The sequence below is a fragment of the Oenanthe melanoleuca genome, chromosome 21, assembly GCF_029582105.1.
Source record: "Oenanthe melanoleuca isolate GR-GAL-2019-014 chromosome 21, OMel1.0, whole genome shotgun sequence".
Lineage (NCBI taxonomy): Eukaryota > Metazoa > Chordata > Aves > Passeriformes > Muscicapidae > Oenanthe > Oenanthe melanoleuca.
Window position 1 is genome coordinate 1,844,879 of NC_079354.1, and position 15,474 is coordinate 1,860,352.

General features: G+C 58.0%; 3 protein-coding genes across 5 annotated transcripts; all 3 read right to left on the bottom strand.

Moving 5' to 3' along the window:
* Positions 1–5,824: 5,824 nt before the first annotated feature.
* On the bottom strand, positions 5,825–8,509 carry C1QB (complement C1q B chain). Its single transcript, XM_056508272.1, has 3 exons — positions 8,398–8,509; positions 7,151–7,310; positions 5,825–6,495 (listed from the first exon to the last, which is right to left on the bottom strand). The coding sequence occupies exons 2-3, from the start codon at positions 7,308–7,310 to the stop codon at positions 5,927–5,929; spliced, it is 729 nt and encodes a 242-aa protein (XP_056364247.1). The 5' UTR covers positions 8,398–8,509; the 3' UTR covers positions 5,825–5,926.
* Positions 8,510–9,401: 892 nt separating this feature from the next.
* Positions 9,402–11,391, bottom strand: C1QC (complement C1q C chain). 2 transcript variants are annotated; one of them, XM_056508271.1, is made up of 3 exons: positions 11,285–11,391; positions 10,531–10,720; positions 9,402–10,316 (listed from the first exon to the last, which is right to left on the bottom strand). In XM_056508271.1, the coding sequence occupies exons 2-3, from the start codon at positions 10,709–10,711 to the stop codon at positions 9,760–9,762; spliced, it is 738 nt and encodes a 245-aa protein (XP_056364246.1). In that variant the 5' UTR covers positions 10,712–10,720; positions 11,285–11,391; the 3' UTR covers positions 9,402–9,759. The 2 variants fall into 2 exon arrangements, with proteins under 2 accessions (XP_056364246.1, XP_056364245.1); XM_056508270.1 differs by lacking the exon at positions 11,285–11,391 and having other exon boundaries at positions 10,531–10,729.
* Positions 11,392–12,798: 1,407 nt separating this feature from the next.
* C1QA (complement C1q A chain) lies at positions 12,799–15,097 on the bottom strand. 2 transcript variants are annotated; one of them, XM_056508269.1, is made up of 3 exons: positions 14,982–15,097; positions 13,892–14,062; positions 12,799–13,766 (listed from the first exon to the last, which is right to left on the bottom strand). In XM_056508269.1, the coding sequence occupies exons 1-3, from the start codon at positions 15,073–15,075 to the stop codon at positions 13,198–13,200; spliced, it is 834 nt and encodes a 277-aa protein (XP_056364244.1). In that variant the 5' UTR covers positions 15,076–15,097; the 3' UTR covers positions 12,799–13,197. The 2 variants fall into 2 exon arrangements, with proteins under 2 accessions (XP_056364244.1, XP_056364243.1); XM_056508268.1 differs by having other exon boundaries at positions 13,892–14,080.
* Between the last annotated feature and the right edge of the window lie 377 nt (positions 15,098–15,474).

Sequence of the window (15,474 nt, forward strand, 5' to 3'; positions counted from 1 at the left end):
ACACAGCCAGGCCAGGCACAGCTCAGAGTTATCTGATGGTCACACAGCAGCCAAGCCCCTGAGCCCTTCCCACAGACCTGGAAGCTCTGGCTGTGCTGGGGAGCCAGCTGGCACCTGGCTGGGTGCGTGGGCAGTCCCCAGAGCTGAGGTGTCACCAGCAGCTCAGGTGATGTGCTGTGCAGCCCTTCCCACGGCGTCACTCAGCAGGCTGGTGTGGGTGGCCCGTGCTGGCCTTGCCCTGCACCCTCCTCTGCCTGGCCCTGTCACTGTCTCACCTTGCAGAGCCTCGCACAGACTGCCTGACCTTCGTCACCAGCTTGGCACCAGGAGTTACCTGACCTGCTCCTGAGTCATCTCTGCTCAGCAGGGAGCAGCAGCCTCCAGAAAGTGGATGTGCCTGCTGCTCTCCAGCCCAGTCACAGGGCTTGGGAGCTGCTTTGGAGCTCCCCGGCTGGGAACTGGCTGCCACCACTTTGGACCTGCAAGCTTTCCTCAGCCACGTGCTTGAGAGCCTGAGGGACCCTGGTGGGGCTGCCCAAAGCCACATCCCAACCTCAGCCCCACTCCTGAGGAGACCTGGGACACTCTGATCCCCTTTGCCTCTCCAGCATTTTGTCTTCATTCCCTGACACCCCCACCCAGCTGCAGGAAAGACACAATCTCCCAGTTGCATGACCCAACCACCTCACAGCAGAACTGGAAGGAGTCCTGGAGCCAGGCCACCAGAGAGGAAGGACCACTCCCTGCACTGGAGCTGCTCCAGGCTGGAAGGAGAGACAAGCTGCCTTGGCTGCAGTAATTAAATCCTTTGCCCAAACGAGAGAGAACATCCCATCCTCCCCACTGCCCCCGCAGTGCTGCAGTGTGCAAGTCCCTGGCATCGCTAGGCAAGTGCATCAGTCATCCCCCAGGTGGGTTAGGCTGGGCTTAAGTTGCTTGGGCTCTGTCCTTGCTGTGTCTGAGACTAGGCAGGGCTCCCAGCTCCTCTGGGCCAGCTGTCCAAACACTCCCAGCACACTGACCCAACCCTTTGGATCTGCTCTCCCAGAGCTGAGCCCCTCAGCCTGGCTGCTCTGAGCCTGGGGGAGCAGGGAGACGATTTCTGGTGTAGACTGATCTGGTTTAGACACATCCTTGTGCTCACCAATGCACAAAGGCTGCAGGATGGGCAGGAAAAAGAAGAGGCAAGCCCACGGGAGATGGGACATTTGCCATTCTGCAGCACCAAGAGCTGGGTATCAATGTGTGCTATTACTGAGTCAGCACCTCCTGCTGGGAGGGGACAGGTGTTTCCTCCAGCCCAGACTGAAATATCCTTGGCTTCCCCCTGTTTTGGGAAGGACTCTGGTCCTGTTAGCTTGGCTCAGCTCGTGTGGGACCAAGCAGCATTGTGAGCTCGCTGGCTGCCCACCTGGCCAGGTCACCTCCATCCTCCTGCAGCCCCAGCAGTGCTCCCAGCAGGTCTCCACTGGTGAAGGAACTCCGTGGAAGATGTTCAGGCTGCCAGCGCGGCTCTCCTGCCCTCCAGCCTCTCTCCCTGCCCACCTTGCTCCCATCTCATCACTGGGCACCCAGAGGGGTCCAGCAGCCCCGCAGCTCATTCCCCCATGAGCCAGCCCCATCCCCAGCAGGCAGAGCTGCGTTCCCCCTCCTCTGCCCCGCCGTGCCTCATCCTTTCTTCCTTTTCATCCCTTTCTCCCTCCCTGAATGCGCTCTGCTTGCTTTGGCGGCGCCGGGCAGCGAGAGCCGAGCCCCCCCTCGCTGCCGGGGATCCCCCGGCAGATGGGGCCGGGCTGTGAATGTGCACAGGGCCGGGCTGTGAATGTGCACAGGGCTGGGATGTGAATGTGCACACAGTGAAGCCCCTAAGAGGATTTGCTGGTGCCCCTTTCATTGCGAGCCTTTGTGTGCTGCTCCGCTGCGGTGGGACGCCCCCCGAGTTCTCCCCCGGCTCGTCTCTCTTCCACTCCAGAAGAAAAGAAAGTGCCTATAAAGGCCTTGTTTGTGCCACTTGTTTGAGAGGAACATATTGCTGTAGGTGCCGCGGGTCCCGGCGTGACAGCGTCGCCCCTTTGAGAGCCGGGGACGTGCGGCTCCCTCCTGGGAAGGTCCGAGCGGGCGGCTTAGCCAGGCGCTGGGAAAAAAGGTTTCAGTTGCATTTCAATGTCCATTGAACCCTGAATCCCCGGCGATGGGTTTTTTTTTTTTTTTTTTTTTTTTTTTTTTTTTTTTTTTTTTTTTTTTTTTTTTCGAAGAATCTGCAGACAGACAAAGCCACGGAGGAGGAGGAGGAGGCTGGGAAGATGCTCCGTGTCCAGCAGTGGGTGAAGGACCTGCTACCCCCCAAAATCCCATCTCGGAGCGATGCACAGGGCTGGCAATGCTGCTTTTCCAATGACATCTAGTGGTAAAGCCGGGGAAGGAGGAAAACGCCGGCTGGGTTTTCCTGGCTGGAGCGCGGCGCCTCCCGCTGCGGCATTTTGCCCTTTGTATGGCAGCAGACAGCCCCCAGAGAAGAGGGAAGCACAAACAGCGGCACAACAGCCTCGGCAGCCCCGGGATGTCAACCAGCCCACCCTGAAACTGCTCCCTGCGCCTCGTCTGGCATTTCCAGGGCCCCTGGAGCAGATGTCTGGGCTGGAAATGGAGGCACACAGACAGCAGCACACCCATCTTGTCCTCTCTGTGCTCCAGCACATCCCCGTGCGTGCTGCCAGCGGCTCAGAGGGAGCTATGTGACACACAGACACGCAGGGCAGGCCTGGGAGTGTTCCCAGAGCAGGCAGAGTGCTCGCAGCAGCAGTGGCCCTGAAGCACAGAATGTGGCTCCAGGGATGCTCCAAGGGCAGCTCACCCCAGCCGAGGCGGCCCCCGGGACCTGTGGGGGTCCTGACAGGGGGTGATGGGGTGGTCGAGGCTAAATACCAGCCTGGGCTGCTCAGTGTTTAACCAAAGTGTGTTGGGATGTCAGGAAGAGCCTCCATACCCCAGCAGACACTGCAAAAACCACTCTGGAGAGGTTGGTCATTAAAGTCCCCAGTACAGCATTTCAGAGCGAATTCTTATGGCTCACTGCACACCAGAGCACCCACTCTGCTGGACCATGAGCTGCTGATGGGTGTTGTCCCAAGGCAAAACAGAACATTGAACCTAAATCCTCTCTTGCACAGCCTCTTCTGCAGCAGATCACCTTGGCTTCCCTGTGCCCAGACAAGCTGCGGCTGTCCCAGTCCTGGGATGTCCGGGGGAAAAGGAGCTCCCCGATACCCGGGAATCTGCCGAGGCTGCCAGAGCAGGGATGGAGCCCTTCCTCCCGCCCCGCCCGCAGCCACCTCTCTCCGCAGCTGGGAATCCCCGGCAGCATCCCCAGCCAGCGTTCCCGGGGTACATTCCCGGGAATCCATTCCTCGGGATCCATTCCTGGGGATCCATTCTTGGGGATCCATTCTGGGAATCCATTCCCAGCCAGCATTCCCGGGGATCCATTCCGGGGATCCACCCCCAGACAGTATTCCCGGAATCATCCCCAGGCAGGATTCCCGGGGATCCATTCCTGGGGATCTATCACCAGGTAGCATTCCCAGGGATCCATTCCCTGGGATTCATTCCCGGGGATCCATCCCCGGCAGTATGCTCATGATCCATTCCCTGGGATCACCCCCAGGCAGCATTCCCGGGGATCCATCCTCAGGCAGCACAGCCAGGGATCCATTCCCGGGGATCCATTCCCGGCGATCCATCCTCAGGCAACAGCCCCAGGGATCCGTTCCCGGGGATCCGTTCCCGGAGATCCATTCCCGGGGATCAATTACCGGGGATCCGTTCCCGGGGATCCGTTCCCGGGGATCAATTACTGGGGATCCATTCTCGGGGATCAATTACCGGGGATCCGTTCCCGGGGATCAATTACTGGGGATCCATTCTCGGGGATCAATTACCGGGGATCTATTCCCAGGGATCCATTCCCGGGGATAATTCCCGGGGTTACATTCCCGGGGATCAGTCCCGGGGTCACATTCCCAGAGATCCATTCCCGGGATTACATTCCCAGGGATTATTCCCGGGGATCACCCCCAGGCACCATCCCCACCCCCGCTGCTCCAGCCCCGGACCATCCCAGCCCCTCGGGGTGCATGGGTGCCCCCGGGGGGCTGCAGCCCAGGATCGCCCCCACCCCTCTTCTGTGCCCTTCCTCCGCTGCGCTCCCCGCCCAGCGCTCAAACGGAGCTCCCTGAATGCTCCATTTGAAGCTAATTCCGGCTGAAATCTGGTTTGCTTTCCAGCGTTGCTGCTTTAAATCGGAGAGCTCGCCCTTGCAGCAGGAGGTGACATGCAGATGCACATCACAGCCCGGCAGAGCGGGGGCTGGGGGCGCCGAGCCGCCTCGGGGACACGCCGGCTATTTTATGAGTAATTTAATATCTGGAACACAGACTTTTCATTCCCAGAGATCTGCTGGGGAAAGAAAGAGCCTTTCTGCAGCCCCGCGAAGGCTGTTCCTCATAAGGAAGCAGAGCAGGGAAAAAAAAAAAAAAAAAAAGGCTGGGATTTAACTCCTTGGTGGCCAGCCAGAGCAGAGCCTCAGGGCTCCCGGTCCCTGCAGAGGGCCAGGAAAAGCAGGAATTCCCTGTGCACTTCTAGGTGGGAGACAGATCCAGGCAAAAGAAGCAATTGCTCCTTCCCATTCAAATTCAAATGCGAGCCTGGGTGAGGATGAGGGGAACAAACTTCACAGCAGTCCTGAAGAGATTTGGGGTTGGAGCTGATGTCTGAACTCGTCCCCAGGAGCTGTGCCCGCCCAGCCGGAGGAGCTGGGATGAGGATGAGGATGAGGATGAGGGTGAGGGTGAGGATGAGGGTGAGGATGAGGATGATGAGGATGCTGCTGCTGCCAGGTAAGGGCTGAGCCAGTCTCCAGTGCCACCTGCCGGCAAATCGCCCTGAGCAGGAGCCTCCGAGCGGGTGACAACAGCCTCGGTCACTGTCCTGCGCTGGGGAGGGGACACCTGGGCAGCCCGGAGCTGGGGGGCCTGGAGAGCTCAGGGGTGATGTTCCAACAAATCTTGTCCTTACCACACTCACCTCCCCAAGACCTTTTATCATCATCCTTTTTTATCCAGACCTTTTCAAATCCCAGACTCCCACAAAAATTCCTGAATGTCCCATGTCCACCCCCAAAGGATGGGCTGGGGGCTGCAGGCACCCCACCCAGGGGTGTCCCTGGGCTCCTCAGTTTTAATTCATCTGCACATTCCACAGCTCTGCTATTGGTAAGAGCAGGCTGGGAGGGCTTGGCTGAGCTCCAGGATGTGTGGGATCAGTGCTGGAGGCTGTACTGGGGGTGTCCTCCACACCACCCCCATCATGGCATCCCGTTGCTTGGCCCACACTCACCTGCCTCCCCTTGTCACAACTTTTGACAATCTTCTGTGGGTATTTCTGTCACCACCACCTCCCCAAAAAAGCCTAAGAGAGGTTGATGTCCCCAGATCCTGCTGCTGTCAGGACTCTCCAGTACAGGACATCTCCAGCATCTCCCCAGTGCCCCCAGATTTCCCACTCTATCATTGTCCTGCCCCCTGCTGAAGGCTGAGTTGCTTCTCCATGTTTTCCTAACCCTGGGCTGGGACCCTTTGGGTGTCTCTGGATGGAGATGCTCAGCCTGATGTGCAGCAGGAACTGTGTGACTTGTCTGGCTGTGCTCAGCAGTGATGAGATGCTAATGAGCCTGGGCTGCACCCAAGGGGGCAAGAATCGGCACCCTGGTTATATGAAAATTATTGAGGAGGCAAAGGGAAAATCCTATCCAGGAAAGGACCACTAGTGCAAAGAACTGTCATTTATTGTGAAATGGCAAAAGAGTTTCCAGGGGCGCCCTCAGCTCTGCAGGGATGCAGAGGCTGGCCACAGACACCCCTCCAGCGGGCTAAGCCTCAGGGAAGATGAGGAAACCCGAGAAGATGCTGTCAGAGCCTTCCAGCCCCACCAAGGAGTTCTTCTCGGAGGGCTCCAGCCACACGGATTCGTTCACGGCCATCTGCAGCACCACGCTGCCCGTGGTCACCTGGAAACTGCCGTGCACAAAGTCACAGAACGTCACCACCCTGTCCCCCCTGCTGGAGCCCCGGCCCCTCTTGAGGCTGAGGCACAGGTTGCCGCGGGAGGTGACGTGGTAGGTGAAGAAGTAGGTGCCGGGCAGGCGGCAGGTGAAGCGGCCGTAGCGGCTCTCGTAGTGCCCGCCGGCGTTGGCCAGCATGCGGTCGAAGCGCACGGGCTGATCCCGCCGGGGGTAGGAGCTGATGCTCCTGGCGGCTGAGAACGCTGACTTGAAGGTGACCTGGTAGTCACCAGGCTCTCCCGTGGGGCCAGGCAGCCCCGGCGTGCCCGGCATGCCAGCTGGACCTGGCGGGCCGGCGGGACCGACCTTGCCAGGCGGGCCCGGCACTCCTGGGTCTCCCGTCTCCCCTCTCTCTGCTCCACCCTGGCCAGGGGGTCCTGGGAAAGAGGAGGAAGTGTTGTTGGATGCTGCTGGGAACCAGGGAAAAAGCAGCATTGAAGCCTTGCCTCTCTCAGGCTTCACAAGGACAAGAAATGATAGCAATGGTTAAACACCTGCAGTGTGTGAGAGCCCTGTGAGTGTCCTGGGATATTTTGCATAAAGCATGTTTTCAGAGAGGTGTTGCCTTCTTGGACCAATGTGTCTGTTCTATTCTGTTTTTCACATACTACCCTATATAAAGTGTAGTGTTTCTTTAAATAAAGCTTTCTCTCTCTCTTTTGCTTCTCCATTACACAAAGAACTATGTTGCATTATCCTTTTTGCTGCTCGTCTATAGCACAAAATCCAACAAGGAAGAGTCTTTGTGGCCACAGCCAAGCCCCATTTCCCTGCAGAGAGGGAGCACAAGCAAGAAAACCTGTGCAGGGTGTGGGTCAGTGGAGATCCCTGCCCAACAGACAGCTGTGACACCCCTTGCTGTCATCCCCCTCCTCCCCCAAATTCCTTGGGGTGCTCCATCATCCCCACCTGACAACACCTCCAAGAACTGTGGAAAGGGGTTGCTTTCCCAGGACCATGTGCCTGCACTGCCTTTCCCTGCTCTTGGCATTCACGAGACAATGTTTTGCCCACCTGCAGCCTCCTCCTTACCTTGTTCACCCTTTGGGCCGTGCTCTCCATCCCTGCCATCACTGCCAGGCTGTCCTGGTATTCCTGGGATGCCTGGGATGGTGCCATAGGTCCTGCAGAGTGTGGCACTGGCAAGCTGCCCTCCAGCCAGGCAGAGCAGCGTGGCCCACAAGGTCCACATCTGTGGGAGCATGGAATGGTGTCAGGGCTGGTGGGAAGGCACTCTGAGCTGCTCTGATGGTGACTGCAAGCAAGTCTGGGTAACACCATCAGGGAGGGAAAACATCTTATTGCAGAGCCAAATCCACTCTGCTGCTGGCCCTGGAGCAAAGGACCAGAACTCTTGGGCAAGGCAGGGCTTGTCAGTCTCTCATCCATCTTAAATTCCCAGTTTACAGGTGCCCACAGCTTCAGCCACCTGGATATTTGGGACAGGTTATCTCAGAGATCTGATGTCCAACGTGGCCATGCTGCTCCCTTGTGGGATAAATTCTCCATCTCATCTCAGGACCAGGGTAAAACCCTTGCAGGGTAAAACCCTTACCCAACCAGAGCAATTTCATATCTGCAATGGAATGGGCCTTGCCTTCTACCAGCATGTCCTTGAAGATGGCAATGAGCCCCCAAACATCCCTCCTCCATCCCACAGCTTCCCCTTGTGTCCTGTCACACAGCTGCTCAATCCCAGAGCCATTTCTGTATCCAACAGGCCTTACTGGGCTTCCATGCCTTCCATACCTTCCTCCTGCCCTCCCTGCCCAGCTCCTTCCCCCAGTCCTGGTGTGGGATAAGCACCAGCCACATGGGGGCTGTATCTGGACATCCCAGCCACAGCTCCCCCACCTCAGGTGGATTTTCCCAGCCCTGAAGCTCTGGTGCCAGCAGAACAAAATGTTGGTGGGTTGGATCCTCCAGGCACAGCTGTTCTGCTTTGGGTGTGGCAGGAACAGGACTGATCCACAGCTCCCAGCCCAGAAGACAAGAGCAGCAGAGCACCCCCAGGGAACCTTCAGCCTGATGCACCTTCAGTCCCTGATCACCCCTCTGGATCTCTGCCATCTCTACTTTCATGTTTCCCTTCTTCCAGGTGGAGCAGGAGGGGTCAGGGTCCCATCAGGGACCCCCAGCCCAGCACGTCCACCCCCATTTCTCCTGTGCCCCAGAGCACAGGGCAGTGCCAGCAGTGCAGGTGACTGTCACCCTGCCAGAGCTGGGTCCCCTCCCTGCTCCTTCCTGCAGGAGAACCCTGGGCTCAGCCTGGCTCTTACCTTGAGCTGCTCGTTGGTCAGGTGGGGAGATGGAGCAGGACACCCAGCAGGACACCCCAGTGACTGCTCAGAAATGCCCACGAGGAGAAGCAGAAGTTTGCTGCAAGGGTTATTGTGAAAGGATCTGGGGCACATCCCCTTTTTATCTTTAGCTCCTCTGCTTTTCTCCTGGCAGTTTCAGATCCTCCATGAATGCTGTTGTCAGCTGAGCAGAGCAAGCTATCCCCAAATATCCCCTGAGCCCCTGCAGCCACAGCTCTGCCCTGGAGGTCCCTGGCTCCTGCTCAGGGGTCCCTTGCTATGGGGAATGCTGTTGGGAGCTCCAGATGGGTTTAGGGTGACCCATCAGAGCTGCAGAAATGTGCATGCACTCAGCCAGGCCCCCTCAGGCTGCTCTGCATGCCCAGGGGATGCTGCAGGGTGTCAGCATCCATCACCTTGAGCCCATGCCCCTGACTTCCTGAATATTGTGCTTGGGAAGTGATTTCACCCTGGGAAAGGCATTCCCAGTCCTGCTTGGGCTGCTGCCTTGTGGAGGTGAAGCACAGGATGTTCAGAGAGGTGTCTGTCTGTTCCACCCTGCAATGTGTCACACCAGGAAAAATCATTTTTGGGTTTTGGTGGGGTCTGCAGCCTCCACAACCACGAGCTCCTTTGGTCTGGCTCAGGAAAGGCAGAGTGCTTCCCCTGCCCCATCCTGGAAGGGAGCCCAGGGATGTCCCATGGTTTTGGGGTTTCCTTTGCAGCCTGTGCCCCTGTGAAGCTTTGGAGGGAAGGGGAGAATCAGGGCCCTTGAAGGAATCTTGGTGCCCTCTAGGTAGGGACTGTGTGGGGACATGGGAACCATCCTGTTCCTGCAGCAGGGTCCCACCAAACCAGGTGTGGGTGGAGTGTGATGGTCTCTGATGCCAGGGAGGATTGGGGACATGCTGGTGCCACACAGATGGCCAGATGTGCACACCACAGAGAGGGAGGTCACGAAGGAAACAACACACTGCACCAGGTGCACTGGGGAAGGTTTTATTGACACTTTCCACAGCCAGGTCATGGCACAGGGATTGTGCCAGGACACTGAGCTGAACCTGAGGCAGCCCAGACAGGAGGAGAAAAACACAGAGAGACCTGTGAGGAAATGTGGGGTTAGCAGGGGGCACTGCCAGCAGGACCAGGAGCTCAGCACCATCACTCTGGCTGCAGATACATCCAGATGTGCCCAGCTGCCAGTGCTCAGCCCCCAGAGCAGGGTGGGTCTGGCTGCTGGGCTGGATGCCCTCCCTGCAGAGAAACTGGGAGCATCAGCAGGAGCCCAGCAATGAGCAGTGTGCTCAGGGCAGCGAGAGGAGCTCAGGGTGTGCTGGTGCTCTAGTCTGGGAAGAGCAGGAAGCCTGAGAAGATGCTGTCAGAGCTGGCAATGCCCACCATGCCGTTGTAGTCGTTGACCCCCAGCCACACCTCGTCGGCAGCAGCCAGGTGCAGCAGCGTGCCCCCCGAGCTGACCTGCATGCTGTTGGTCTTGTGGTCACAGAAGCTGGCCATCTTCCTCTGGTTTTTGAGCAGGATGACGCACAGGTTGGCTGTGTGGGAGCTGTGGAAGGCGAAGTAGTAGAGCCCGGGGAGCCTGCAGGTGAACTTGCCCGTGGTGGTGTCGTAGTCGTCGTTGGTGTTGGTGATGACGTGGTTGAAAACCACAGGGACGTTCTTCAGGGGGTACTGGCTGGTCTGCCTGGTCACTGAGAATGCTGACTGCTGCTTCTGCTTGAAGCTGCCTGGCAGTCCTGGGGGCCCAGCAACGCCTGGGATCCCAGGGATTCCCCTTGCACCAGGGACCCCACGGGGGCCAGGCTTGCCTGTGGGGCCAGGGATTCCTGGTAGCCCTGGCATGCCCTTGGGCCCCAGCTGTGTAGAAAAAGCTGGGATACCTGTGGGGTGGTGGGGGGTGAAAGGGAGTCAGTATCAATGGCAGGATAGAGGGAGAGGCTTCCCCAGCCCCTTCCCTGGTCAGGAGAGCGCTGCTGCCTCTCCCATTGACCACAGAGGATGCTCTGCACATCCTGCAAGCCAGGACAGAGCAGCCATGCAGGACTCAGTGCCCCCTGCACGAGCCCAGGTGGTTTCCCTCCCTTGCTCACTCACCTGGTTCCCCTTTGGCTCCCTTCAGCCCATCCCGGCCATCCCTGCCTGGCAAACCTGGCATGCCTGGCAGCCCTGGGGCTCCATAGCAGCTGGGAGGGTTTTCTGCAGACACAGCAGAGCCCAGATGCAGGAAGAGGAGAATGAGGGCCAGAGAGAGCTGCACCCAGAATCTCTTCTCCATTTTGGTGTTCTGTAGCATGGAAAGGGAAAGAAAGTGCTGGAGTGAGGGGTGACAGCAGGGTGGGGCTGGATGTACCAGGAGCACCTGGATGCCATGGGTGTGTCCTCAATGTCCCACCCACACTCACTGCAGGACAGTGGGGAGCTGGATGTGTGGAGATGTGCCCCAGGCTCATCTCCAACCCCAGTGCAGCCCCTGATGGCACAGCAGGAGTGGGACATTCAGTCTGGATGGAGCCATGAGGTGCCCATGGCCAGCCCCAAGCCCTCTGAGTGCAGCGCCCCCAAACCCTGGAGATGCACACAGCGCTGCAGACTGTCACCCCTGCACTCAGCTCATCTCCCTCCTCCTCCAGCAGCAGCCTGAGAGTCCTGGCTCTGTGCAGCAGGATCAATCCTTCCATCAGCTGCTGCGTCCTGTCTCCATCACACCTGCTCAGCCCCTCAGTGCCTCCATCACCTTCCTCTCCTCCTCCTCCTCTCTCATCCACGTCCTCCTGTCCCTCTCCAGCAGTGTCCCACGCTGCTGGACCCCAGTGCCACCCTCCAGGCAGGGACCCTGCAGCCCTCTTACCCCAGGTGGGTCCAGGCAGGGAGGTCTGTGCTGGTGCTGCTGGGTGTGCAGTCCCTGCCAGCACAGCGCTGGCTGTGGCTCCCAGAGGAGGAAGTCACAGCTAGGGAAGGGTAAAGGGCCCTTGGGAACACAGAACCCCACTGCTCCCACCCAAATTTCACATCCTCCTGCCTGATGGTTTCTGCTGAGCCAGCATTTCTTGGCTGCCCAGCAAAACCTGTACTGGTGCCACTGGGACAGGAAGGGCTGCAGGGACAGAGGTGGGACACAGCTCAGAGAGATGGGCACAGCCCCCCCAGCCTCTGCAGGGAATAGCCCTCCCCAAATCCCCTGCTTCCCCTCTCACTTCCCTTGTTTCTGAGCACAAGGGTCACAGAGCCTCAGGGCAGCTCCAGCGGGGTGGAGGTGCCTGTGGCACTGAGGGGCTGCTGCAAGGCCCCTGCCTGCCTTTGGTGGAAGATGCTGCACCCCTAAATAGGACTGGAAAATGTTTCCCTTTGACAATTTCTGATCTGCACCTTTCCCCATTGTTGATCTCGGTGGAACCTCCAAATGTTGCTGTATGTGGGTTACAGAACGATGAAAGGACACATGGCACTCTCTGGCATGCAACAAAAAAAAGCAAGAAAGAGCAATTTATTGAAGGAAGCTATGGCTTTAAATAAGACACTTTGTGCATAACAAAATACAGACAGTTCATTGGTCAGAGAAGGAGACACCTCTTGTCCCAGGCTTCTCACAGATCCAGCAGGTGTTTATCTTTTGTTATAATTCTCTCTTGTGTTTACAGTAGAGAAAGAGCCTCTAGCTTGGGAAAAATCCTAGCTGAGGCTGGGAAAGCTAGACTGGAAAAATCCTTTAAGATTCTCCCTGGGCCTGTAGTGGCCACACCCCATGTCCCACCAAGTTCTGCTGAGTTCTGGCTGGGTGAGGCCCCAAGATCCCTCCCTGGGGTGCTGCTCCTCACGGGTGACCCCTGAGGGTCTCCTCCTCCTCCTCACTGCTCCAGGAACGGGGATACTGAGTGCCCAGTGTTTGTGGAGCAGCTCCCCTGAGGAGCAGTCCCAGGCACCTGATGCTTTCTGACCAGCCCAGCCTGCTGCTCTTCCCTTTCACATCCCCCTAAACCCTCACAGCTCCACCACCATCATCACACAGCCCCACCAGTGTCCCAGAGTCCCTGTCCCTCCTTGCTGTAATTCCATGGGACCACAGCTGCTTCTGCCTTCCTGGGAGAGCTAGGGTGCCAACTTGGGACTGTGTGGGTGAGGTGCAGGATCTGCTGGCTCTGTTTTCTCCTCCCTTGGGCTCAGCAGAGAAGGACACACATAGTCCTGCCCCAAATGTTTCTTATTCCCCCCTGGAAGTGTCAGCTCTGATTGACACTCCATTCCCTCCTGTCCTGCCTTTGCAGTGCCTGGGACAATTGGAATCACTTCTGTCCCTGGGCAGCTGGGGAAGGGGTCCAGGATGGTTTGGGGAAGATGCATGAGTACAAAAGAAAACCCAAGGAGTTGTGGTAGAAGAAGCCTTTATTTATACTGGTGGGGAGGTTGTGACAGGATGTGCCCCAGTGCCAGCAAGGCTTTTGCAGTGGTTAGTGGAGCAGAAGCAGTGGCAGGCAGTGATTTCCCACTCAGGGGCAAAGAGCCAAAGCTGGTGAGAGCTGGGAGTGGAGCTTGAGTGCCCAGAAGGAGACAGGAATGAGAGCCCAGAGCCTCCAGGACAGTGTAGCAGGCTCAGCACGTGCTGGGTGCTGCAATGCTGACCCAGCTGTGACACTGCTGGACGCACAGAACACATCTGGACGCTCAGTTTGGAACCACCCCCACGTGCTGTGGCACTAAAGCACCCCACACACCCAGAGGGGAGCTGCCAGGCTGGCAGACACCCCAGGGTGCTGAGGGAGTCCTTCAGGCCGTCTCTGGGGACACCAGGAACCCGCTGAAAACACTGTCAACCTCAGAGCCGCTGTAGATGGAGCTGCCCTGGGCAGGGTCAGTGCTCAGGGACACCTGGTCCCCCAGGGCCAGGCTGAGCACGCTGCTGCCCGAGTTGACCTGCAGGATGCCCTGGCTGTTGTTGTCACAGAAGCTGACCACGCGCTGCCCGTTCTTGGTGATGCTCAGACACAGGTCCCCGCTGGACACCACCTGGAAGGTGAAGTAGTACAGCCCGGGAGTGCTGCAAGTGAACTTGCCAGTCTGGGGGCTGTAGGAGTTCTCCTGGTTGGTGATGATCCTGTCAAACACCACGGTGGTGCCAGCGCGGGGCGGGGACAGCCGGGAGGCAGAGAAGGCAGGACGAGGGTGCTCCAGAACATCCCCAGCTCTGCCTTTCTCCCCTGGGGGCCCTGGCAAACCTGGAATTCCCACAGGGCCAGGACTGCCAGGTGGGCCACGAAGGCCTGGGGGGCCAGGCAAGCCCGGCTGGCCTGCATCCCCTTTGGGTCCCTTGGTGCCCGTGCTGGGCGCTGCTCTCCCTGCGGAGAAGAGGGGAGGAGAAGGAGCTCAGGCACATCTGGCATCTCCTGAGCTGCTCCCACAGCCTGGGGATGCTCCTGCCACGAGGCTCCCAGGCCTCCTGCACCCAACATCCCCAGCTTACCTGGCTCTCCAGTGTCACCCTTCTGTCCTGGCCTCCCATCTCGGCCAGGGGCTCCAGGGGAGCCGTTCTTGCCGTCCGGAGCCTTGCACACTCCCTCCTCCAGCAGGGCCATGCCCAGCACTGCTGCCAGGGTGCTGGCTGCCAGCAAGAGCCCAGGCTGCATCCTGCCTCCTACAGCACAGGGATGAGCTGGGGATGGAGGCAAGCACACAGACAAACCTTGGTCACAGACACGCAGGTGCCCCCATCAGATGTGCCACACGTCCAGCGTGGATAACCACACACCACCTGCAGTGGTGGAAATAAATTCCTGGAAGGGTTTTGAGGCTGTGTGATCTGAACTCACTGATGTCACTGGAAATCTCTGCCCATGGCAGAGCTCTGGCATTGAAAAGCCCAGGACATGGAGCATGGCACAAAACTACAGGGTTTAGGGGGATTGAAATGCTAACCAGCAAAATTATAAGTTGAGAACTATCCAATTACTTTGAGATTCTAAATGAGAAAAGACCAATCATTTAGTAAAGTTAAAGACCAATAGAAATCCTAAATGATAACAGGGGTTTCAGTACTGGGGGGAACATTTCTCATGAAAGGTTTCATTGTCTCAAGGTATGAGATGCCAGGAGCCCTTTTCAGGAACAGTTGTATCATCCACAAAAAACCTTCCCTCCATGTCCTGGGCATGGGTAGGGCACTCAGATGCCTCTGGAGAATGTTTATTCCAGTCTGGGGGAAGAAGCAGTGCTGTGTGGGGCAGTGGGATAGAGAGCACGAGGGAGGAAAGGATGCAAAGACACACGACAGTGATAAACAGGAAAGGAAAAAAAGCAAATGGGATCCAAACCTCCAACATTCAGAGCTGGGAGAGAGGACATGGACCTATCCCAAAACCTGAGGTTCTCAACCTGGGACTAGTCAGAGCAAGGACAGATTCCTGCAGATTCCTCTCCCCCCACGTCCTCTCCTCTCTGTTTTTCTACTTTGAACCCTTGTAGGGGGGGAAGTGAAGAGCGAAGGAGGGCAGGGAGAAGGACTGGAAAGTGGTGGCAGGAGAGGAGAGTGTCCCCAGGTGTGTGTGGTGACTTACCCTGGTGCAGGGCTGGAGCAGCAGCTGTGTTTGCTGGAAGCTCTTCTCTGGGAGTGGGGAGGAAGAGCAGAGGGGTGGGAAGCACGACTTGCATGCTCTGTAGTTCTGCCTGGCTGGAGAAGGGATGTGTTGAGTTTCACTTTCTAGGAGAAGCTTGTTCCCCTTTCCATGCTCGACTCTGGCTTTACTGGAACCAGTTTGGTTTCAGAGCAGGAAGAGTGCAGTGCCCCTGGGTGCCCAGCCTGGCCCAGCAGAGGGGCTGGTGGGGACTGGGCACAGGGGATGGTGATGGCCCCAAGGCTGCCAGAGCTCCAGGAGTGTTCAAACAGTGCTCTGAGGCACAGGATGGGATTGTTGGGGTGTCTGTGCAGGGCCAGGAGTGGGACTGATGATTCCTGGGGGTTTCCATGATCCAGTGATCTCCTTCCTGCTGCCCTCACTTCAGTGCTTTGGGGACCTGGATGGGTGTGCAGGGAACAGGGGATGGATGTGC